Source organism: Ascaphus truei, chromosome 16, assembly GCF_040206685.1.
Source record: "Ascaphus truei isolate aAscTru1 chromosome 16, aAscTru1.hap1, whole genome shotgun sequence".
In the NCBI taxonomy this organism is placed as follows: Eukaryota; Metazoa; Chordata; class Amphibia; order Anura; family Ascaphidae; genus Ascaphus; species Ascaphus truei.
In genome coordinates, this window is record NC_134498.1 from 32,073,301 (window position 1) to 32,099,419 (window position 26,119).

The 26,119-nt window shown below is 43.6% G+C and overlaps 1 protein-coding gene across 1 annotated transcript; it reads right to left on the reverse strand.

Moving 5' to 3' along the window:
• Nucleotides 1–13,683: 13,683 nt before the first annotated feature.
• Nucleotides 13,684–21,040, reverse strand: LOC142467227 (cis-aconitate decarboxylase-like). Its single transcript, XM_075572662.1, has 9 exons — nucleotides 20,878–21,040; nucleotides 20,594–20,711; nucleotides 20,371–20,525; nucleotides 18,787–18,887; nucleotides 18,001–18,055; nucleotides 16,843–17,030; nucleotides 15,983–16,087; nucleotides 15,674–15,879; nucleotides 13,684–14,852 (listed from the first exon to the last, which is right to left on the reverse strand). The coding sequence occupies exons 1-9, from the start codon at nucleotides 21,038–21,040 to the stop codon at nucleotides 13,931–13,933; spliced, it is 2,013 nt and encodes a 670-aa protein (XP_075428777.1). The 3' UTR covers nucleotides 13,684–13,930.
• Between the last annotated feature and the right edge of the window lie 5,079 nt (nucleotides 21,041–26,119).

Consider the following 26,119-nt stretch of genomic DNA (forward strand, 5'->3'; position numbering starts at 1 on the left):
TAACGTAAGCTACTTTTACAAACAAATATATTGACATCTTTAAGGCGCAGTGTTTTGAGAACTCATTGGTAGTAGTTTACTTAAGTATGAGTAATCATAGCCACTGCTTTCAATTTCTATTGCCTACGTTCTCCTAGAGAAAAGTGTGTATTGTGTGTTGTACAATGTGCTGTTTTATTTAGGCCTCACAGGCACTGCTAGTAAAGTATTTGAATAGCCCTTCAATCTAATAAATTAAAGCAGGAGACGAAGGTAAATCAAGTTGATATCTTGAAGGCATTTTGCTTTATCAATACTGCAATGGGTCACAAATTCCAATTCAATAATCATAATGAGCACGGTCATGGATCATATCCCGCATGTTGCGGCAATGTGGTAGACCTGGCAAGGGTTCCCAAATAGTAGCGATCTTGTCAACTGATACTTGTATTTACAGTCTCTTTCTTCTGAACCCAGTCACCACCGAAAATTGAACATCCAGTTATAGTGTGCACCTTCAGGATAATTCATGATGGAACTCACTATATTATATATTATTTCTTATTGATATATTTATATGTATATATACACATATCTATATATTTATGGGGGAAAAAAGTCTGCTGCAGCGGAGGGCCCACAAGTAAGGAGAGGTGGCCATTTTGTCCTGGCGCTTCACTTCACGCCGCGCCCCCCCCCCCCTGCCTCCCCCCCCCCCCCCCTGCCTCCCCCCTGCTCATCAGCTGTTTGGCCTGGCGGAGGAAACACAGGACCTCACAGGCTCATCACAATCTCTTTGATGGCTCCACATGCTACTGAGCGGGGTGCACAACAGACAGGGGAAAAAGAGCTAAAACAGTAATTTAAAAAAAACAGTTTTATCTGGAGGTACATTTGAAACGTTTTATTTTTCCTGTAGAACACCTTCAAAACTGTCGGGGTCGTATTATGTGTGAGGTCGCGCTATATTTGGGCCAATACGGTAATTAAAAACGAGAGAAGCCACGGGGAGAATTCCTGGGATCCCAAACCACGTAACTTGGCCATTAAATAATTTCCCAAAATGTTCGAACTTCTGGAAAGTGAAACATTTTATCTGAGGGCAAGATCCCTCCTTATACTTTACTAACGAGGGCTCGTAAAGAGAATACGATGCTTTCCTATTATATTGCGCTAACAATGTTAACAACACTGCGCATAGAATGTTGCAGACACAGTAACAGGCCCAAAGAGAGGATATTGTTAGAATCTAATTTTGCTGCCTGAACCATGGGGTGATACAATGACTGGATCAGGGTTACATGGGGAGATTACACGGGTGTCACACACACAGGGTCACACACTTCAAAGACAACCTGAAAAAACTATATTACCTGAAAAATTAGCACATCCACAAATGTAGTGTTTCAATCTCTATTTTATTATAAATGAAGCATTATGTTTGTTATCTGTGCCTCTTAAGATGTTTTTTTTTTATTATCCTAAAAGCAGTATTGCTTGCTCATCATGAATAAATCATTGCCCAATTGAAACAAGTGAGAAGGAAATAAAAACATGAGGGATGCCTGCAACATAAAATTAAAATTACAACAAATATGACATCATCTTTTTTTCTTGTTTCCTTCAATTAGAAAAATGACATCATAAACTGTAAAGCTGTGTGTGACTGTGAATACTGTACATTTATATGCATGACTAATTCCAACTGGGTTTTCAATCATGACGTGTGAGAAAGAAAGGAGGATGTTAGTTCCCAGGAAGACAGGTGGCCCAATGAAATAATCCTATCATTTGTGTCAATTGTGTGAGACTACAGTATTTCTTCATGATACACTCCTACAAAATACATCTGGGAAAACATCAAGAAATCAAAGCACTTATAAATAGAACTTTAATTTAACTTGTATAGGTTTTATATAGAAATAATAGCACAGACAAGAATCTTATGAGCACATTTATCTTCCACAAGTCTCAAAAAACTATTTTACCCCATCATCGCACACTATGCAATAATAAAGGGCAGATACTATATTCTGGGAATATTATGCAAATGAGCTCACAGAAAGTGTCACTTTTTAGCTTGTTATCCATTTTTAACATGGAACTTGTACTTTCTCTATTACACAATTTGGACAGGAAAGCATGGATTAATTAAGTACAGAATCAGAAAAACAAATTAAAGGCAGACATTTCATCCTTTTGGACTCATTTCCACTCGTGCCACCACCCCTCCCCCTTATTGTGAAGCTGGTAGAGGCTGCAAACCAAACACTAGAAAAGGGGTGAATCAGCCCAAATCCGTTTCCTGGATTTTCAGCATTTCCCCCCGAAAATCTGTTTCGCGGTGTAAAATCCACGGACGGATCTTGTCGGATTTAATCCGCGCGGATTCATCAAAATCCACCATTGGATACAATTTGTTAATGGATTTGTGGAATCCGATCCGCGGGATTCAGCGATCCGTTGGCAAATTCTAAAAATCCACACGTGGATTGCTAAAAATCCACGGATTTTGCGAATCCGGCCGCGGGTTGTGGAATCAGTGGAGTGTATTGCTAATAATAATACAAAAATCCGCGAAACGCAAATTGCCCTTTTGAGATTGATCTGTGGAAATCCGCAAACCAGAGGAACCGGCCGATCCGCTGCGGATTCAAGCACGCCCCAAAAATTCTACCAAACCCAAAAGTTATAGCAGGGCAAGCTCCTCTACCACATAGGGTACAGCCAGGGGCGTAGCTACAGCCCGGGCCACCCGGGAAAAGCATGGGGGCCCGCGCTTTGGAGTCAGAGGAGGACGGCAGGGGAGGCGCGCGCTCTAGCAGTGTGACCTGGAACTTCCGGTGTCTGCTGCTAGAGCGCGCTGGCGTTCCTGCTCTGCTCTGACACAAGTGATTCTGCTACAACTACTGGCTAATTCCTTAATACCTGTGGTACCTGCAACCGCAGCATACCAGCATCTCCCCCCGCCTGTCTCCGAGTCCTAGTCTATTAACCAGGTAGGCATAGGGGGGAGATACTATGATTGATGATGGTGAGGGCCCGGGGGACTGGAGGAGAGATTATGATTGATAATTATGATGATTATGAGGGGAACTGAGGGAGATATGATGATGATGAGGGGACTGAGGGAGATATGATGATGATTAGGGGGATTGGGGGAGATATTATGATGATGATGAGGGGGACTATTCTATAGGACTACTCCTATTTAAGTATACCCACACAGCGCTCGATTAGATGTCACCCTAGACAAGACTGGATTCAATTTACACACCTGTATCTTTACATGTGACATGCCTGTTATATCTATGTGAGTGTCACGCTGTGCTCACCACGGACAAGGAGGGACCCCGAAACTGAGGTGAGGTGGGTAACAACTGCACCCACAGCTACGGGGACATGCCAGGAAAGTGGAAAATAGGCGTCTGGAACCGTCTGGGAGTATAAGATAAAGTAAGATACTCGCCAGACGAGAAGGGAGGTTCCAGAAGATAGCTGGTACCGAGAGCCTGGGGTCCGGAGCCGGGAGGTAGGTTTGAGTCCGCAAGCCGAAGTAAAGGGACGGAGAGTGCAGGAGGTCAGAATACAAGCCACGGGTCGAAGTCCAGAGCGGATCCACAGCCAAGCCGGTTTGGTACACAAGGGATCACTAGGAAAGACAAAGAGACAAGAACTGAGGCAGGAACGACCGTGGGTAACACAGGTCATACAAAGCTATGCTCAGCCAAAGAATGAATGGATGAGCAAGGTATAAGTAGGAGGAAGGACCAATAGGGAGAGGGGGAGTAACGAGGGAGCGGCCCTAGGGAAGATGGAGATTGGTAGGGAGAAATTTACCACAGCTGCGCTGGATGTGCAGCTTTTGAGCGGTGCACGTGCATCAGGCGTGTGCGCCGCGCGGGAGAGGCGCATGCGGCCTCAGCTGGGGGGCAGGAACTCCCCCTGAGGGAGGACGTAGAAGTCCTCGGCCGTGCACGCGTATGCGCGCATTCAGTAGCCGCTCGGGGGAGCGGAGGGGAAGGAAGATCCCGCCCGTGGTGGCGAGGGGGGAGAGCCGGAGCAGAGGTGAGAAGTGAGGTCGCGGGAGGAACCCCCTTAGGGAGAGGTGTTCCCCCGGACCTTACAGTACCCCCCCTTTGAGGAGCGGCCTCAGGACGACTCCAATATGGCTTTTGGGGAAATTTAGAGTGGAAGAGTCTCAGCAGTGTGGGAGCATGTATTTGATGGTAGGCTACCCAAGATCTCTCCTCTGGGCCAAAGCCCTTCCAGTGAACCAGGTACTGCACCGAACCCCTCGTACTCCTGGAATCCAGAATAGACTGAATCTCAAACTCCTCCTGCCCCTGAACTATGACTGGTTTTGGGTCAATCGGTGTCCTATGGAACCGCGGGCTCTGGGACACAGGTTTCAGCAGTGACACATGGAACACAGAGGGTATCCTCATGGATGGAGGAAGTTCCAGATGATATGCCACAGGATTGATCTGTTCCAGTACTGAGAATGGGCCCAGGAACCTGGGAGCCAGCTTGTGGCTCAGAGTCTTCAGTCTAATATTGTTGGAGGAGATCCAGACTTTATCCCCTGGCTTGAAGACTGGCGCCTGGCGACGGTGAATATCTGCCTGTGCCTTTTGTCTGTGGGTTGCCTTTCTCAAAGCCTCTTGGATCTTTTTCCAGGATTCCTGAAGATCCTTGATTCGGTCATCGGCCGCTGGAACCCCGGAAGGAACTGAGGTGATGGGCAGCTGACCTGGGTGAAAACCATAATTAATGAAAAAAGGGGATTTCAGCGTGGAGCTGTTCTTTAAAGAATTATGGGAGAACTCTGCCCATGGAAGTAAATCTACCCAATTATCCTGGCTGTCCGCGATGAAGCATCGGAGGTATTGTTCCAGAGTCTGGTTCGTTCTCCCGGTTTGCCCATTAGTTTGGGGATGATACCCAGAAGAAAAGTGGAGGGTGATATCCATCCTGCGAGCGAAGGCCCGCCAAAATTTTGAGACGAATTGTGTACCTCGATCGGATACGATGGAAAGAGGAACTCCGTGAAGGCGGAATATTTCCTTAACAAAAACGTCTGCCAGGGTGGCGGAATTGGGCAGGCCTTTGAGAGGGACGAAATGGGCCTGTTTGGAAAAACGATCCACGACAACAAAAATGGTGTTCATCCCTTTAGAGGTTGGAAGTTCCACCACAAAGTCCATGGAGAGATGACTCCATGGGTGTTCAGGTATAGGGAGGGGTTGTAGAAGACCGTAAGGCTTTTTACAAATGGTCTTAACCTGGGCGCAGATTGGACAGGTCTTTACATACTCCGAAATGTCCTGCAACATGGTTGGCCACCAAAAGGTACGACCAATGAGGTCAGAAGTTCTGCTAATGCCTGGATGACTGGCTGACCTAGAAGAATGACCCCACTCAAGAATCTTCTTACGGAAGCGCGGAGCTGCATACATACAGCCGACCGGCACCTTAAGGCCCCTCGGGAGGTTAGATTGTGCTGCCATGACCTGATCCAGGATATCAAAAGAGTTGGCCGAAATTATATATTTGGAGGGTAAGATTGTTTCGGAGATAACTTCGGAATTGTCCTCAAACAGGAATTGACGTGAAAGTGCGTCTGCCTTTTGATTCTTTGAGCCAGGAATGTAAGATTTAAGATAATTAAATCTCGAGAAAAAAAAGAGACCATCGAGCCTGACGTGCCCCAAGGCGACGTGCACTCTCAATTTAGAGTAAGTTTTTATGATCAGTAAAGATCGAAATGGGGGTCTCCGTTCCCTCCAGAAGATGTCTCCATTCCTGAAGGGCGAGTTTAATAGCCAGGAGCTCTCTGTTTCCGATGTCATAGTTCCATTCTGCCGAAGATTTTTTTTTTGAAAAGAACCCACAGGGATGAAGTTTGGCCTGTGGGGACTGTCTCTGAGAGCGAATGGCGCCAGCACCGATGTCGGATGCGTCTACCTCTAAGGTAAAGGGAAGCCCGGGGTCAGGATGATGCAAAATAGGAGCAGAAGCGAAAGATTTTTTGAGAGAGTCGAAGGCTTGGAGAGCTGCAGGAGACCAAACTGCTGTGTAAGCTCCCTTTTTGGTAAGGGCAGTAATGGGGGCCACGGTGGAAGAAAAATTCTTGATGAATTTACGATAGTAATTTGCAAATCCCAAGAATCGCTGTATGGCTTTCAGGGAGGTGGGTTGTGGCCATTCTAAGACAGCCTTGAGTTTGACTGGGTCCATAGAGAAGCCAGTGCTAGAAATTATACATCCAAGAAAGGGAATGGAAGAAAGATGAAAAGAACATTTCTCTAGCTTAGCGTAGAGATTGTTCTCCCAAAAGCGGGACAGGACTAATTTGGTGTGCTGAATGTGGTCAGAGAGGGATTTGGAAAAAATAAGGATATCATCAAGGTATACGATGACGAAGCTGTCGAGGAGATCACGGAAGATCTCGTTGACAAACTCCTGGAAGACCGCCGGTGCATTACACAGGCCGAAAGGCATGACCAGGTATTCATAATGCCCATACTGGGTGTTAAAGGCGGTTTTCCACTCGTCGCCCTGATGGATGCGGACAAGGTTATAGGCTCCGCGGAGATCAAGTTTGGAAAAAGTTGTTGCCCCCTGTAGACGATCGAAGAGATCGGAAATGAGTGGCAGGGGGTAACGATTCTTGATCGGAATTTTGTTAAGACCTCTGTAGTCAATACAGGGGCGCAAGGAACCATCCTTCTTCTTAACAAAAAAAATCCAGCTCCAGCTGGAGATGAAGAATTGCAGATGAAACCCTTCCTTAAATTATCCTGGATATACTCGGTCATGGCCTTGGACTCGGGTATGGATAGGGGGTAAGAACGGCTCTTGGGTAAGGTAGCACCGGGAAGAAGGTCAATAGGACAGTCAAAGTCTCTATGGGGAGGTAACACCTCAGAACGTACCTTATCAAAAACGTCCGCCAGGTCCCAGTAGACCGTTGGAAGGGAAGTTTTATACTCTGCGGGTAAATCCACTCCGGCTTAGATCTGTTTGGGGGGAAGACAGGTCTTGAGGCACTGGGGGCTCCATCATATGGGTTCTTTATTAACCAAATCCAATTGTGGGTTGTGTAGTTGCAACCAGGGAAGTCCCAGAATCACATCTACCGATGGAGTGTGGATCACGTCCAAGATAATCTTCTCTTGGTGACCGTCCTCCGTGGAGAGGGATAAAGAAGAAGTCTCCAGGGAAATAAAAGCTGGTTGGAGTGGACGCCCGTCTATGACCTCCAGACCAACTGGAACAGCCTTAGATCGGAAGGGAATCCCATTCCTATAGGCAAAACTCTGGTCAATAAAGTTTCCCTGAGACCCAGAATCTATAAATGCGGTGGCGGGGATCAGGGAGTTATTCCAGGATTGAGATATAGGCAGCATTATTCGAGTGGGAAGTTCTTTTGGAGAAGAAAGAGGAGAAGAAATTACACCCAACGAGACCCTCTCATACCTTATTGAGTCCTGACGTTTCCCGTACGCAGAGGGCAGCTTACCAGCAGATGACCAGGGTGACCGCAGGAGTGGCACAGTCCACCCTCTCGTCGGTGCTGTCTCTCAGACGCAGATAGCCGATGACTTCTGAGCTGCATAGGCTCGGGCTCATCCATGGGTTGGGGACCGTAATGGACGAGACTGCGGCTGGTAGACCGAGAGGAGGTGGTACGAGGAAGAGCGCATTGAAGTCTTCTCTCTCGTAACCGCTGGTCCACGCGGATGCAGACCGCAATGAGATCCTCCAATCTGGTGGGCCTCTCCATAGTGGCCAGCTGGTCTTTGATGGCGTCCGACAGACCCTGCCAAAAAGCTGCGGAGAGTGAGCCATCATTCCAGGAGGTCTCCGCCGCGATGGTCAGGAAGTCCAGAGCATACTCGGCAACAGGACGAGTACCCTGGGAAATATGGAAGAGAGATGAATCTGCCGTAATTTGTCGACCAGGCATATCAAATACTTGCCTGAATTCTCGAAGAAAGCAAGCATAGTCGCGCGTCATGGCAGGCTCCCGCTCCCAGATGGGGGATGCCCAGGCTAGGGCCTTTCCGTTCAAGAGAGACATAATATAGGCCACCCTTGAACGTGCAGTGGGAAAGCGTGAAGGAGATAATTCAAATTGCATCTCGCACTGATTAAGAAACCCTCTGCACTCGTGGGGGTCCCCTGCATAGCGGTTGGGAGCCGGGAGACGAGGATCCACTGCACCGGGAAGACCCAGGGAGGGAAACGCCACAGCTGCCATGGCAGAGGAGCCTGGGGAATGCTGCAACAAGGAAAGTCTATAGAGCTCTTGCGTCATGGAGGCAAGTTGCGCCTCTAGCTAGAGAAGTCGCTGCAAGGGGCTTGGTTGCTCAACCTCTTCGGGGTCCATGTCCGTTGGGCTGAGCATAATGTTACGCTATGCTCACCACAGACAAGGATGGACCCCGAAACTGAGGTGAGGTGGGTAACAACTGCACCCACAGCTACGGGGACACGCCTGAAAAGTGGAAAATAGGCGTCTGGAACCGTCTGGGAGTATAAGATAAAGTAAGATACTCGCCAGACGAGAAGGGAGGTTCCAGAAGATAGCTGGTACCGAGAGCCTGGGGTCCGGAGCCGGGAGGTAGGTTTGAGTCCGCAAGCCGAAGTAAAGGGACAGAGAGTGCAGGAGGTCAGAATACAAGCCACGGGTCGAAGTCCAGAGCGGGTCCACAGCCAAGCCGGTTTGGTACACAAGGGATCACTAGGAAAGACAAAGAGACAAGAACTGAGGCAGGAACGACCGTGGGTAACACAGGTCATACAAAGCTATACTCAGCCAAAGAATGAATGGCTGAGCAAGGTATAAGTAGGATGAAGGACCAATAGGGAGAGGGGGAGTAACGAGGGAGCGGCCCCAGGGAAGATAGAGATTGGTAGGGAGAAACTTACCACAGCTGCGCTGGATGTGCAGCTTTTGAGTGGTGCACGCGTATCAGGCGTGTGCGCCGCGCGGGAAAGGCGCGCGTGGCCTCAGATGGGGGCGGGAACTCCCCCTGAGGGAGGACGTAAAAGTCCTCGGCCGTGCGCGCGCATGCGCGCGTTCAGTAGCCGCCGCGGGGAGCGGAGGGGAAGGAAGATCCCGCCCGCGGCGGCGAGGGGGGAGAGCCGGAGCAGAGGTAAGTGAGGTCGCGGAAAGAACCCCCTTATGGAGAGATGTTCCCCCGGACCTTACAGTGAGTATAATGTTTGAAGATTAGAAGGAAGGTCTCTTTACCAGCTATTAGCATTACTGCTCTATATATTCTATTCACCTGTTTTTTGCATATAACGCATCCCGCTCCCTCATCCTGTTCTACAACTATCTGCAAGGAAAACAGAAGACTCTTTTCTAATGAAGGTTGCGTGGGACGCTTTTGTGCTATTTTAATACTAAAGCTCTTATTATAGTGATTGTCTGTTATTAATGTGTATTTTATGTGACTGTTATAGTGCACTCCTATTACCTACCACTTGGGGCACTCTCAACCTGCTGTATTCATTTACGGATATCTGTTGTGTGATTGCTGTTATATTATATACGGTTGTAGGCGCCAGTCCTGTTGCTTCTTTTTGTGCTACCAAAGAGGTTAACACACAAAATAAATATGGAAAATAGCTGAAGCGCTCAAATGCAGGTATATCTCAAAATGATAATAAGCCAGACCACTGTACCAGGGTACTAACAATTGATATAATTGATAATTGAAATAAATACCCTACAAATAAACAACAAAATCCTAACATCCATATGTGTACATATTAACCCTAAATGGACAAATCATGACTTGGGCTGCTAAGGGCTATTATATTAATATTACTAGCTGATATACCCGGCGTTGCCCGGGATTTAATGTTCTCTCTCCCCTCCCCCCTCTCTCTATCCCCCCTCCCTCCCCCCCCCCTCTCTCTCTCTCTCTCTCTCTCTCTCTCTCTCCCGTCCGCCCTCTCTCTCTTCCCTCCCCCTCTCTTCCCCTGTCTCCCCCTCCCATTCACATGAATTCCCCCCCCCCCATTTACAGCTCCGGTCCCTCCCCCCTCCATTTACAGGTCCGCCCCCCCCCCCTTTACAGCTTCATGCAGTGTGTGTGCGGCAGTGTGTGTGTTTGTGTGTGCGCCAGTCAGTGTGTGTGTGTGGGCGCGTCAGTCAGAGTGTGTGTGTGTGTGTGTGGGCGCGTCAGTCAGTGTGTGTGTGCGCCAGTCAGTGTGTGTGTGTGTGTGGGCACGTCAGTCAATGTGTGAGTGTGTGGGCATGCCAGTCAGTGTTTGTGTGTGTGTGTGCGCGCCAGTCAGTGTGTGTGTGTGCGCGCGGCAGTCAGTGTGTGTGTGTGTATATGTGTGTGTGCGCGCGGCAGTCATTGTGTGTGTGTGTATGTGTGCACGCCAGTCAGTGAGTGTGTGTGTGTGCGCACGACAGTCAGTGTGTGTGTGCGCGTGCCAGTCAGTGTGTGTGTGTGTGTGTGTGTGTGTGCGCACGACAGTCAGTGTGTGTGTGCGTGCGCCAGTCAGTGTGTGTGTGTGCGTGCACCAGTCAGTGTGTGTGTGTGTGTGTGTGTGCGCACGCCAGTCAGTGTGTGTGTGTGTGTGTGTGTGTGTGTGTGCTCGCGCCAGTCAGTGTGTGTGTGTGTGTACACGCGTCAGTCAGTGTGTGTGTGTGTGTGTGCACGCGCCAGTCAGTGTGTGTATGTGTGCACGCGCCAGTCAGTGTGTGAGTGTGTGGGCATGCCAGTCAGTGTTTGTGTGTGTATGTGCGCGCCAGTCAGTGTGTGTGTGTGTGTGCGCGCGGCAGTCAGTGTGTGTGTGTGTGTGTGTGTGTGTGCGTGCGGCAGTCAGTGTGTGTGTGTGTGTATGTGTGCACGCCAGTCAGTGAGTGTGTGTGGGTGCACGCCAGTCAGTGTGTGTGTGCGCGCACCAGTCAGTGTGTGTGTGTGCGTGCGCCAGTCAGTGTGTGTGTGTGTGTGTGCGCGCGTTAGTCAGTGTGTGTGTGTGCACGCGCCAGTCAGTGTGTGTATGTGTGTGCGCGCCAGTCAGTGTGTGTATGTGTGCACGCGCCAGTCAGTGTGTGCGTGCGTCAGTCAGTGTGTGTGCGTCAGTCAGTGTGTGCATGCGTCAGTCAGTGTGTGCGTGCGTCAGTCAGTGTGTGTGTGTGTCAGTCAGTGTATGTGTGCATGCGCCAGTCAGTGTGTGCGCGCGTCGGTCAGTGTGTGAGTGCGTCAGTCAGTGTGTGTGTGCGTCAGTCAGTGTGTGTGTGCGTCAGTCAGTGTGTGCGTGCGTCAGTCAGTCAGTGTGTGCACGTCAGTCAGTGTGTGCACGTCAGTCAGTGTGTGTGTGCGTCAGTCAGTGTGTGCGTGCGTCAGTCAGTCAGTGTGTGCACGTCAGTCAGTGTGTGCACGTCAGTCAGTGTGCGCGCGGAGCTTTGCAGGACCTCGGCCTGGCCTCACCGCTGGCTTCTTCTCCCCCCCCCCCCACTGCGCTCCCCGCGGTAAGATGGGGCCCGTGGTGTGAGGTGAGGAGCCGAGTGAGCGGGCGGCTGGCGGCAGCGGCCGGGAGGCAGAGAGGTGAGGCGGCGCGAGGGTAGCGGTGCATGCGGTGTTTTGGTGTGCCGGGGGGGTGGGGGTGGAGGGGAGAGAGAGGTAATGCGGTGGCGCCCGATGCCCGTTAGCGCTGCCTGCGCTGTGACATAGTAGTGTTGTCTTGATGGTGGATGCTGAGCACTGTTTGTGGAATTTTTTCAGAGTTCTGTTGTCGGAAATAGTGATGGAGTAAGTAAGGGGGACAATTAGTAGTGTTTGGCGGCCATTTTAGCATAGTATCGGTGCAGTGTGTGAAATTAATATTTAATCATGCGTGAAGGGTGTAATTTTTGGAGCGGTCGTGTATTTATTCGTGTTGGGCATCTTGATGAAGGTGGGCAATAAATATGTAATGGTGCTGGAAGGAGAGTAAGTATCGTGCGAGAAGGCGGAGGGAGTGATTTGTGAGCGGTGGCGTGGCCGTTGGGCGTGAAGGCGGCCATTGCAGAGCGGGCGTGTGGACATGACAGTAGCGGTGGACACAGTTGTGATCGGTGGCGTTGCTGGGTAAGAGGGGTGGTGGACATGACAGTAGCGGTTACACAGTAAGCGGGCTGTTGGTGGGGTAAGCGGGGACATAGCTGAGCGTGCGGGATAGCGGAGACACAGTAAGGGGAGTGCTGATGTGGTCATTTGTGACAGCGTGTAAGAGGGGTGGTGGACATCAGAGAGAGTGTTAAACTTAGCAGGGTGACGGGTGACAGGGGTGGTGGACAGCAGAGAGTGTGTTAAACTTAGCAAGGTGACGGGTAACAGGGGTGGTGGACAGCAGAGAGTGTGTTAAACTTAGCAAGGTGACGGGTAACAGGGGTGGTGGACAGCAGAGAGTGTGTTAAACTTACCAAGGTGGTTGGCTGAGTCCGCAGGGGTGATTCAGCAGGGAGAGAGTGTCAGAGTGTTATGGTGAGTCTCCAGGGGTGAGACTGTCTGTGGAGTAGGTGTGTCCGTGATGTCAGCGTACCTCTTGGCCAATGAGACCCGTGGGGGAGGCGGGGCATGGGCGGGCGGACCGAGGGACCAATGAGAATCCCCACATCTACTAACAATCAAGCAAATTTCATTTTTATATATATAGATTATATTCTGTGTAGGTTATTATTATGTATTTGTATTACCTTTATAGGTTGTGAAGTGTCTGCTAATGCCCTTTAAATAAATATTTGTCTCTATCCATGTCTATAACCTGAGAAAAATGTGATTCTGGCGCAACAGCCAAAAGTGGGTCCAAACAAATAGTATTAAAAATATTCCTTTATTGATCCATCTAAAAAAGTGGAGGCACTCACCCTCCTACGCATTTCATGTTAAAAATGCTGGGTATTTCAGCTAGTAATAGATATTTGTCTATATCCATGTCTATAACCGCCTGGTTGTGGTTGTGCTTGTATTGTGGAATGCTGACTGGTATTTCTCGGCTGGGCTCATGATGGGAGAGAGCTGGTATTTGGGATGTAATTGTTTTGGGGATCTGGAAATTGTGTGATGCTGGTAATGCAGTCAAACTATGTTCAAAATAATGGATAGAATTGTAAGTTCATTTACTTACAAAACCTACTATTTTCTATCTTTGTCATTCTTTTCTGACACTATCCCAACCCCCAGAACCAACAAATTAATATCAAACACCCCGCCTGAAAAATTATTCATTTCTTCAGCACGAAAATCCAATCATACTAGTAGATATTTTATTTGTATTTTATTTATTTGTTATAATATTGAAATAAAATATAAATTGCAATGTACACACAAACATACTGTACATACATGTAAATATTATATCAATACTGTGTTCATAAAGTTTGTCCAATACACAGTATTTTGTAAATAAAATTCATTGTAATGATAAAATAACTTAAAAATGAAATAACAATTATACAGTACAGTGATAATAATACACACATTTTGTAGTTGTTGCACAATAAATAACATGGAAACAGCATTTTTTCTATATTTCGTGTAAACTGTACAATTGTTTTGAGTTAAATGTTGGATTGTAATATTCTTTTAAATATATCTATTGACTGTTATAGTTACTAATGTAATGTAGAAATTAATTGACAAAACTAATACAAATATCTATCAGCACAGAAGCAACATTCTTCAGTAATGCAATTTAAATAATGTCTCGATAATAATATTAGTTAATACAAGATTTCTGCTTTAATTAAAATGTGAATATATAGTATGGAAACTGTCATATAAATGCTGTTATTTAAGTTATATGTTTAGAACATATGTTTCCCAGAATTATATTCATTTTATGGATTTTCCATCAGCAAATAACTGAACACCCTGTAAAGTCCCTGTGGAATTTATTGTGATACAAATAAGCCAGATACATCATTTCCCAATACTTACTGTAGTAACAATGGCAGCTGAGAGCTGTCTTTCAGGCTTTCTATATTGTCTACTGTGTGGATTATAGCTTCCACTTTGTCATCATTGAGGACATGTTTTGCATTGGATCGGAACTTCTTTAGGAGAGAGTCTCTGCTCAGGGGGTGTCTCCAGTGCCCATAGAATGTATCACTCCTTCCTTCTATAATGTCTCCATTGTGCAGGTGCAGGGCAACCTCCCCATACATTTTATCAAAGTTGGCCACATTATCTTCAGGATGCTCCACTACCACCTTACCCAGGAGTTTCTGGAGTTCATCTCGATATAAGCTGTCCTCGCTGAAGGAACCAATGTTAACATCACCATCTAAGAGTACAGTACATGCATTGAACTGGAAGGAGTGACGCGCCTCGTGCTCTGAATCAGGAGAGGGTCTGTTAATGTATTTGGAAACTGGGATTCTGAGAACAATAGATTGAATGTCTGATGGATTAAATGAGCCAAAGTGGTTTATGAGTCTATTTCTCACTGCGATTGAGGCATCTGCTATCCAGTGCATTCCAAGATGGGCTGGGAACCTCTTGAAAGCAATGTCTTGCTTCTCCAAGAGAAATTCATAGTGCTTTCCTGGTGGAAATAGTGATTTAGGCTGATAATCCCCATAGAAAGCACTAAAACCTGAGCACCCAGGAACATCATCCAATATTAGAGAATTGGCCTTCATTCCTTTCGCAGCCAGAAGTGCAGCTTCAAGTCCTAATCTAGTGGCATTGCCAATGTGCAAGGGTTTAGCAAGAGTAGCAGCATTTGCCATTGGGGCTCCAGCCAGGGAAGCTGCTATTGCTAATGCATGGGTGCATTGTTCTCTGTTTAATGACAGAAGCTTGGCTGAGGCTGCGGCACTGCCCATGGTGCCAACTACAGACGGAGGATGAAATCTGTATGGGAAAAAAAATATATATCCAGATTTAGCATTAAATAAATAATGTTGATATTTACATGAATACAGATTTGCATGGAGTATAATTATAAACAGCAAGTTCACAAACACATTTGTTTTCCATGCTACATAATCCTATTGAAACTAGACATATATTCCTTAATCTATAAATAGTGAATACATGTACTACCATGTGGAAAAATGGCTGTGTTCCCAGAGATATTAGAATACGGAAATTAACAGAAACTTTCCACTTTAAAATAAAAAAATTGTTTTTGTCAATGTACCAAGACTGATTGTTCTATAATATGGGGGATGTGACTTTGGTCCGATGAAAATTATTCCATTGCCTGAGTTCTTGAACTTATTAAAAAATGCGTCTTTACAATTTGTATCCATCATTAAAAAATATTTTGTGTACACAAATATAAAAATCTCCAGCCTCATTGGTTTAAACATTTATATTGTACAGTAGAGTCAATAAATGTGATAGTAATAATACATATATAATCCCAGGTTTTTGCTTTTCTGCATTTGGAAAAAAAAAACGCTTGATGATATTTTGTGTAAAAATTAAGATATTCAACTATACTCTCATTTAAAATAATGTTACGACTAAGAACCAATGGTTAAGTAATACTTAAACTTCAACTCTCACATTTAATCTGTAGCACATTTTATTTTTAGTACCATTAAGAAGAAGAATTTTAATTTCTGAACATATTGAAAATGAATAATTACCTCTTATATTTTCAAATGCATATGAAAATAAATGCCATATATTAATCAGGATATTGCTTTCATTAGGAGTGTGCTAACCTTTTGGGAATATCCTTTGCCTCACTTGAGAAACACATTAGTCTTCCTTGTACTTCAATTCCCACATTAAAAGCCATCAGAAGGTCTTCCCCGCTGATTCTTTTGTCTTTGGGAAATATTTGGGACAAGGCTAAAATAGCAGGCAACACTGCACCTGAAGGGTGAGTGGCAGGGTGCCAGGTGTCATCAAAGTCCATGGAGTGAGCCTATAATATATGAAAATTAGATTGTATTTATGAAACAAATGATCTAAAAATATACAACTGTACAATATTACAAGAGTCATCAATGTATTCAGCATGTACTTACTGCTACTCCATTTACATAAGCAGCCAATGTTGGAGAGAGCTTTAATCCTTTTTGTCCATAAACTGAGCAGGCAGCTATATTTCTGTGTGCTGAACAATGCAGATCCTGAGACAACAGAGAAAGGTAAAGTATTGAGTAATTAGGTAACAGTGTATGTTTTCACATGTATTCATTGTATAGTTCATGGTGGCATTTTTGATCTTAATAGGTCATGCCTGCTTTGTGTTTTAATCTATTTTTCAGAATTGTTAGGGGGTAAATAATTACTTATCTTTTTAAAGTTTGAGATACAAAATGTGGCAAATTAAAATGTTATAAAAGTGCCTGAAAATTCATGAGTTTATTAGACCATGAAAACAAACATGGTTTCATTTTTAGATAAAATAACAAAACTACAATTGTATTTCTTCTTTACTTTCCTACTCCCCTAAAATATTATCCTTTAAATATTGTAAAGAATAATAATGTTGTATCTATGTCTGATTAGCACCTTCTGTATATGTAACTAGTCAGACATAACCCTTATTATTTCATGTTTAAAAAAAATAGGTTTCCCCTGATCTTTTACACTGCTGTCTCTATAACACGATTGCCTATCAAACTGTACTTCAGCTCATTAGAAATAACTCTAACCGGGCACTTTAGTCACCAGATTACAAGAGGTCTCACTAAGGGGATGAGAAAACCGTGTTCTAATAAAGCACACACAATGTATCACTATTTTGAGCTTACTGAATAGGACACACACTTGGGTACACACATAATAGCAAGGATTAACCCTTTATAAAGGCACACACATCCCCATCCTTATCAAACCCTTACTACATCATTGAAAGCAGATACAATTGCCCCCTTGTTACCTGGCAGTATTGCAGAATGATGTTGAATACTTGTGTTGTGGATCCCACGAGGCCAACACCAATGTTGTCCAAGATCATCCGCTTGCTCCTGTGCCGCACAGTGTCAGGGAGGTGCTCTGGCTGTATCCCAGGGATAAATGAGGCAAAGCTGCTGGTCACAGTGTCTTCTAAATGGTGATTCTCCAGCACTGTAATACAGGCAACAAATGTCATTAATAGCAATGCATCCTTAAAGAGAGAGACACACACACACACACACACACACACACACACACACACACACACACACACACACACACACACACACACACACACACACACACACACACACACACACACACACACACACACACACACACACACACACACACACACACACATTATTTCTATATATATATATATATATATATATATATATATTTAAACCTTAATTTAAACAACGTGTCCCACATAGCTGAACCGCAGCCCTCCCAGCTGTGAGGACCGCCCAGTTCATGAGATATTTCAATTTGACATTTTCTAATAAGAATTCTTCATGTGGAGACACAATATGGCTACTGGGGTCAAGCTTACTCTGTGTCTGTTTTTGTCTGTTTTTCCTATCAAGCATTACACACACACACACACACACACACACACACACACACACACATATATATATATATATATATATATATATATATATATATATATATATATATATATATATATATATATATATATATATATATATATATATATATATATCTATATATCGATATATATATATATATATATATATATATATATATATATATATATATATATATATATTTACAATCAGAGCGTTGAGTATTACCGTGAGTACATGGTTCATATATATTGCAAAAGATAATTGCATTTGTGGGGTGGTGATTGCTGCTTTAAATATATACATACATATATACATACATATATACAGCCCTAGCTGAGTGTAAAGTCTAAGTTTCAACAACATTTTAGTTATTAGCAAGACATTACCAATATGGCAAAATTATTATACATTTATGGGACATATTGAAAGTGACACGCAGACCGCAAAATGTTCAGATGCAGACTGTTATTTAGAATATAATTAGTTACATACAGTCATTTTGTAACATTATATATAGTTTTAAAATAAACAAAATGGGTACGTACCTTTCACAGCTGATTGGTGAAGCTGCCTGTGTAGTTTACAAAGTTTTTTTGTATTCTAAAGAAAAAATAGACAACTGTTGGATCAATATCATTTGTTATTTTCTTTCCTACAATATAACATAATTTGGTATGTTAAACAACTATTTTTATTTAAAAAGCTTGTTTATTTATACATTTTGGTACCAATTTTAGCAACACAATTCAACTATTAAAAAACGTTATGCTTTAATCATATGATACACACTGCTTGACTGGCTAATGATTTGAATAGCATCCAAAACATTTCTTTTGATTATCTGCAATTTTCAAATGACACTTTACCTGACAAATAACACAATTGTTTAACCTTCTGGTAGTGTGAGATCTTACAAGATACGCTTAGGTTGGAAGCTTTCCAGGATGGGGCATATTTTATCATACTGTATGTGTGTCTGATTGATGCACTTTTTGTGTAATGAAACCCTGTACTGTATTTTGTGAAGTGCTGTGTGTATTGGTGGCCCTACAGTACACAAATAACATATACATCAAGTAATGCAATCATTAATGCAAACTTACACAGCCTTTTGTAGTATGCTAAAAGCTCACAGTGTGAATATCAATTGTATATTGTGAATATCCCCCAATGAAGGAGATATTAAGCACCAGTATTTGTACTAGTATATATGTTTTTATTTATATTATATATTTATGTATATACCTACAGCCTGTAATGTCTGTAGTATGTGAATAACATATGCATTACAAAAGAAGTCCAAAACAATAATAGTGAAACATATTACTTACATGAAAGGCTGAAGGAATCATCTCGCAGATAGTTGTAGGGAGATGGAGTAATTCTGAGTCTTCAAGCTGCTGAGGCTGATTCTGTCTGTGCTGAAGCAGACCTGTAAGGACAGATTTATATAGTAGCCCTCAATTATGCAGAACTGCATCATTGATCCTGGGAAATGTAAAAGGAAGTGGGCATGGCCATTACACATTACTTTACACCCAGGAAGTACACACAGGTGTAAATATGTTGTGGGGAATTTTTGAAGGAAGTAACAAGCAGCAGTAACATATGGAAACTCTGTATAGTTGAACTAAAAGCGAGGCTGCCAAACACCGACTTTGAGAATGTGTAACCCACCATAATCCATATGTATGTTTCTGGGACTGGCTGAGGCTGCTTCCAGATTCTATAATACAGATGTAGTATTACTCACCGACCCCAACCAATGCTGCGGGCAGGGCTGCCGACAGAGGAGGGGGGGGGGGGGGGGGGGGGGGGGGGGAAGGTGGCAATATATATATAACTGCTGCGGGCAAAACAAAAAAATATTTTAAATCCCATTCAGTATAATTACTATTATACTGAATGGGACTTAAAATATTTTTTGAAATAATCCTTTTGTTGTCCTTTATATTGTTCAATATATATATATGTATATATATATACACACACACACACACACACACACACACACACACACACACACACACACACACACACACACACACACACACACACACACACACACACACACACACACACACACACACACACACACACACACACACACTATATAATGGGTAGTCAATTTATAAATATTGTCTTGTTGGTGCAAGATCATAAGTGTATTTTTTGTGACAATATTAATATATTAATATATGCATATATATCTATATCTATTCTATATAAAAGTCCTGCATTGTGTGGACACTTTTGGTCACATTTGTACCTTTTAGATCTGCATGAACTTTTCTGACTGTTTTGATTGATTCAAATGTCACTGTTTGACACTTTGTATCTTTGTGCTTTCAAGTTTCATTGAGTGAGTTTTTTCCACTCTCTCCAATGTGTCAATTTCTCTCTGTGTCTGTTCTGGCTGCACATACATTTTGTCCTTTTTTTTCTCTTTATCTGAGTGATGGTTATTATGTTTAACCTAATTGGGAAATGTATCTGCCAGTCAATTCATTGATTTAACAGACACACTGAGTATTTTTGACACTTTGCAGGATTTATTGATTAGATCAGTGAGACACTGCTATTGGTTCCACTTTTTTCTTTTAAATTGTATTAAGTGCCAACAGATGTTTTTTCGTTATATGGGGGAGGCTTAAATAGCATTCTCCTCCCCCAATAGTACACTCCTTGTAAAAGCGCCATAGGGGGAGTGAAACGCGTGGGAGGAGAGTTTCCAGTTTTTCTTCTCGTTTTTGTATATTTGATGTAGTTTAATAAACATTTTTTTATTTTTCTACTTGCTGGTGAGTTTCAACTTTTAGGGGGCTGTTGCCTCATCGATTCACCCACTACTTTCCCAAACAGTCACTATAACTTACGCGTACACTTTTTTCTTGCGTATCCCCCTCCCATCTTACCTCTATCTATAATGTCTCCTGGGCTCTCTTTGTTATTAGTGTTTGATATAAGAGCTCTGTACATCTTAAAGTATTCAAGGTCCCCACAAACTGCTGAAATAGGTGTAATAAAAAGGGCTCTATTTGGTCGGATCTTCAAATTATATCTGCGTGATCTGTTGTCAAGATTAAAGATGGGGGAATTATTTGGGCAGATTTGCACCCGCCGCACATCGGCCGGTACCTTTGGTCTGTGGATTTCCGCGAATCAGTCTCAAAAAGGGGCGACTCGTCGCTTTCATCGTTTTTTTTATCACAATATGCGTATTCCTCAATCCGCTGGTGTATTGTAAGAATCCAATCTGTGGATTTAGCAGATTGCGTTCTTAAAATCCACCACCGGATTGCGAAATCTGCATAAGGGATTGGTAAAATCCACCAGTGGTTTGTATCCAATGGCGTTTTTTTTCATTAATCAGCACGGATTGAAACTGGAACAATCCTCCGACAGATTTTACATGGCCAAACAGATTTTGAAAGGAAGGCTCGACAAATTCTGTGAAACCGAATTTGACCGTTTTGACCATTTCCAGTCGAGATCCTCGCATTTGTCCCTCAGATCAACAATCTGTATTTTAGTTTCTTGTGTTTCAGTATCTGCAGCATTATGGTCATCAACGAACGCTTTCATTTTAGTTTCACCTGCTTCACTTATTTTGCCTAGTGATGAAATTGAGATTCACTTTGCTAAGAGCGTTGTGCAGTTCTGGTTGAACCAGTAGAAAGAGAGACAGAGAAGCGCAGACAAGGGTCAGAGTTAATATCAGACCAGTAGTTTAAAACACATTCAATAGTAAACCAATGGTTAAGAGCACAGGGGTGATAAGAGTATAACGTAATATGTACTCACACGGGCCTATGTGGTACTGGGTAGTACTATAGGGATCTTTATTTTCTTTCCTCCTTCTTCTAGTCAGTCATGCTCCTTCTCCCTCTGTACATCATGGATGGGCCACTCAGGGCACATGTAGTGGAAGACAGCGCCACACAGATGAATAAAAATATATTTATTTGGCAAAGAATGTGAGACAACAATTCACTCAAAAAAATGCTCAGGGACGCTGACTTCAACCTCCCGCTCTCCGGTGCAGTGTGCTCGTGTTTGCCGCATCCGGTCTACAGGACTGTTCACAGTCAGTGCAGGCGCCAGCTACGGTGTCCTCGAGCAGACACACAACTTCTGGTCCAGGTCTCTGCACACACAACGCGTTTCGGATAATTGAATCCTTCGGTTTTTTTATGCTTTGGGGGCACAAGTTGTGCCGCAGACGGGGGAATGTTTTTTGTTGAGTTATACTGAGGTACATTTCTTTTTTGGTTCTGTTACCTCACCCCCACATGGGGTGGATGTATCAGGCATCTGCTCTCATTGGCACTACGCATGCGCCTCTATGTTTCCAGTTTTCTTGAACTTATTTTATTTGGTGTTCTTCAAAGCATAATTATTTTTTGCAACTGTTTTTATGATATTATTTAGAGAAAGTCCTCGGGATCACAGAAGAGAAGATACAATTTCCATCACATTTGTAACTCCAGTTATCCAGCAGGAATAATACAAGGAAAGCAAGTGGTCAGTGAGTAAAGAAACTGACTGGCACTGAGAGTTTGAAGCAGGGGAGCCTGGTTCAATTCCCGGTGTAAGCTCCTTGTGACCTTGGGCAAGTCCTTTATTTCCCTGTGCCTCAGGCATAAAAAACATAGATTGTAAGCTCAACGGGGCAGGGACCTGTGTCTGTAAAATGTCTCTGTAAAGCGCTGCGTAAGACTAACAAGAACATGCTATTATTATTATTATTATTATAAGACATTGTGGAAGTAGTAAATACGTGTGGACTTCCTTGTTCAATCCCCTTAGTAAACATTGTATCCAACAAAGTCATCATTAGTTTTATTACTAGTTGTATTATTGTTTCTTCCTTGTGTGCATTTGTAAGACAACTGAAAATTCTAAATATAGATTTCCCATATTTCCTTGTAACTCTTCAGAAATGTCCCCAAGGCCATATAACGTAAGCTACTTTTACAAACAAATATATTGACATCTTTAAGGCGCAGTGTTTTGAGAACTCATTTGTAGTAGTTTACTTAAGTATGAGTAATCATAGCCACTGCTTTCAATTTCCTCCTGCCTACGTACTCCGAGAGAAAAGTGTGTATTGTGTGTTGTACAATGTGCTGTTTTATTTAGGCCTCACAGGCACTGCTAGTAAAGTATTTGAACAGCCCTTCAATCTAATAAATTAAAGCAGGAGACGAAGGTAAATCAAGTTGATATTCTTGAAAGCATTTTGCTTTATCAATACTGCAATGGGCCACAAATTCCAATTCAATAATCATAACGAGCACGGTCATGGATCATATCCCGCATGTTGCGGCAATGTGGTAGACCTGGCAAGGGTTCCCAAATAGTAGCGATCTTGTCAACTGATACTTGTATTTACAGTCTCTTTCTTCTGAACCCAGTCACCACCGAAAATTCAACATCCAGTTACAGTGTGCACCTTCAGGATAATTCATGATGGAACTCACTATATTATATATTATTTCTTATTGATATATTTATATGTTATATGTTTATATATGTTTATATATTATACACATATCTATATATTTATGGGGGGGGGGAAATCTGTTGCAGCGGAGGGCCCACAAGTAAGGAGATGTGGCCATTTTGTCCTGGCGCTTGACTTCACGCCGCGCCCCCCCCCCCCCTGCCTTCCCCCTGCTCATCAGCTGTTCGGCCCGGCGGAGGAAACACAGGACCTCACAGGCTGATCACAATCTCTTTAATGGCTCCACTTGCTACTGAGCGGGGTGCACAACAGAAAGGGGAAAAAAAGCTAAAACAATGATAAAAAAAACAGTTTTACCTGGCGGTACATACAAAACCTTATTGTTTTCCTGTAGAACACCTTCAAAACTGTAGGGGTCGTATTATGTGCGAGGTCGCGCTATATTCGGGCCAATAAGGTAATTAAAAACGAGAGAAGCCACGGGGAGAATTCCCTAACCCAAACCACGTAACTTGGCCATTAAATAATTTCCCAAAATGTTCGAACTTCTGGAAAGTGAAACATTTTATCTGAGGGGAAGATCCCTCCTTATACTTTACTAACGAGGGCTCGTAAAGAGAATACGATGCTTTCCTATTATATTGCGCTAACAATGTTAGCAACACTGCGCATAGAATGTTGCAGACACAGTAACTGGCCCAAAGAGAGGATATTGTTAGAATCAAATTTTGCTGCCTGAACCATGGGGTGATACAATGACTGGATCGGGGTTACATGGGGAGATTACACGGGTGTCACACACACAGGGTCACACACTTCAAAGACAACCTGAAAAAACTATATTACCTGAAAAATTAGCACATGCACAATTTGGTGTTTCAATCTCTGCTTTATTATAAATTAAGCATTATGTTTGTTATCTGTGCCTTTTAAGATGCTTTTTTAAAAATATTTTTATTATTATCCTAAAAGCAGTATTGCTTGCTCATCATGAATAAATCATTGCCCAATTGAAACAAGTGAGAAGGAAATAAAAACATGAGGGATGCCTGCAACATAAAATTAAAATTACAACAAATATGACATCATCTTTTTTTCTTGTTTCCTTCAATTAGAAAAATGACATCATAAACTGTAAAGCTGTGTGTGACGGTGAATACTGTACATTTATATACATGACTAATTCCAACTGGGTTTTCAATCATGAGGTGTGACAAAGAAAGGGAGGATGTTAGTTCCCAGGAAGACAGATCGCCCAATGAAATAATCCTATCATTTGTGTCAATTGTGTGAGATTACAGTATTTCTTCATGATACACTCCTACAAAATACATCTGGGAAAAGATCAAGAAATCAAAGCACTTATAAATAGAACTAATAGAATAGAAATAATAGCACAGACAAGAATCTCATGAACACATTTATTTTCCACAAGTCTCAAAAAACTATTTTACCCCAACATCGCACACTATGCAATAATAAAGGGCAGATACTATATTCTGGGAATATTATGCAAATTAGCTCACAGAAAGGGTCATTTTATAGCTTGTTACCCATTTTTAACATGGAACTTGTACTTTCTCTGTTACACAATTTGGACAGGAAAGCATGGATTAATTAAGTACAGAATCGGAAAAACAAATTAAAGGCAGACATTTCATCCTTTTGGACTCATTTCCACTCGTGCCCCCCACCCCTCCCCCTTATTGTGAAGCTGGTAGAGGCTGCAAACCAAACACTAGAAAAGGGGTGAATCAGCCCAAATCCGTTTCCTGGATTTTCAGCATTTTCCCCCGAAAATCTGTTTCGCGGTGTAAAATCCACGGACGGATCTTGTCGGTTTTAATAAGTGCGGATTCATCAAAATCCACCATTGGATACAATTTGTTAATGGATTTGTGGAATCCGATCCGCGGGTTCAGCGATCCATTGGCGAATTCTAAATATCCGCACGTGGATTGCTAAAAATCCACGGATTCTGCAAATCCGTCCGCGGGTTGTGGAATCCGTGGAGTGTATTGGTAATAATAATACAAATATCCGCAAAACGCAAATCGCCCTTTTTGAGATTGATCTGTGGAAATCCGCAAACCAGAGGAACCGGCCGATCCGTTGCGGATTCAAGCGCGCCCCAAAAATTCTACCAAGCCCATAAGTTATAGCAGGGCAAGCTCCTCTACCACATAGGGTACAGCCAGGGGCGTAGCTACAGCCCGGGCCATGCGGGAAAAGCCTGGGGGCCCGCGCTTTGGAGGGGGGGGGGGGCTCCCGCTCGCTCCCCACCCCCCAGAGCCCGCTCTCCTCTGCCCGCTCTCCCCCCCACGTCCTGCCATAGAGACAGGCGGAAGGAGATGGGATGCTACGGTCACGGAGGCGTTAAAGAATTAGCCAGTAGTAGCATAATCACTTGAGTCAGAGGAGGACGGCAGGGGAGGCGCGCGCTCTAGCAGTGTGACTTGGAACTTCCGGTGTCTGCTGCTAGAGCGCGCTGGCGGTCCTGCTCTGCTCTGACACAAGTGATTCTGCTACAACTACTGGCTAATTCCTTAATACCTGTGGTACCTGCAACCGCAGCATACCAGCATCTCCCCCCGCCTGTCTCCGAGTCCTAGTCTATTAACCAGGTAGGCATAGGGGGGAGATACTATGATTGATGATGGTGAGGGCCCGGGGTACTGGACGAGATATTATGATTGATAATGATGATGATTATGAGGGGAACTGAGGGAGATATGATGATGATGAGGGGGATTGGGGGAGATATGATGATGATGAGGGGGATTGGGGGAGATATTATGATGATGATGAGGGGGACTATTCTATAGGACTACTCCTATTTAAGTATACCCACACAGCGCTCGATTAGATGTCACCCTAGACAAGACTGGATTCAATCTACACACCTGTATCTTAGCGTGTGACATGCCTGTTATATCTATGTGAGTATAATGATTGAAGATTAGAAGAAAGGTCTCTTTACCAGCTATTAGCATTACTGCTCTATATATTCTATTCTATTGGTTTTTTCATATAACGCATCCCGCTCCCTCATCCTGTTCTACAACTATCTGCAAGGAAAATAGAAGACTCTTTTCTAATGAAGGTTGCGTGGGACACTTTTGTGCTATTTTAACACTATGGGGCCGATGCAGTAACTTGCGAGAAGGCTGAATTTGGCTGTTTTATTGCGAGATTGG

Bases quoted from the DNA above. Each gene is read 5' to 3' on its own strand.
- LOC142467227 (XM_075572662.1), bottom strand. From the start codon at position 21,040: ATGAAAGCGTTCGTTGATGACCATAATGCTGCAGATACTGAAACACAA. The intron at 17,031-18,000 runs GTACGTACCCAT...CCTGTATTACAG, and splicing joins TCACCAATCAGCTGTGAAAG to TGCTGGAGAATCACCATTTA. The intron at 14,853-15,673 runs GTTAGCACACTC...TTTCCCATACAG, and splicing joins GCAAAGGATATTCCCAAAAG to ATTTCATCCTCCGTCTGTAG.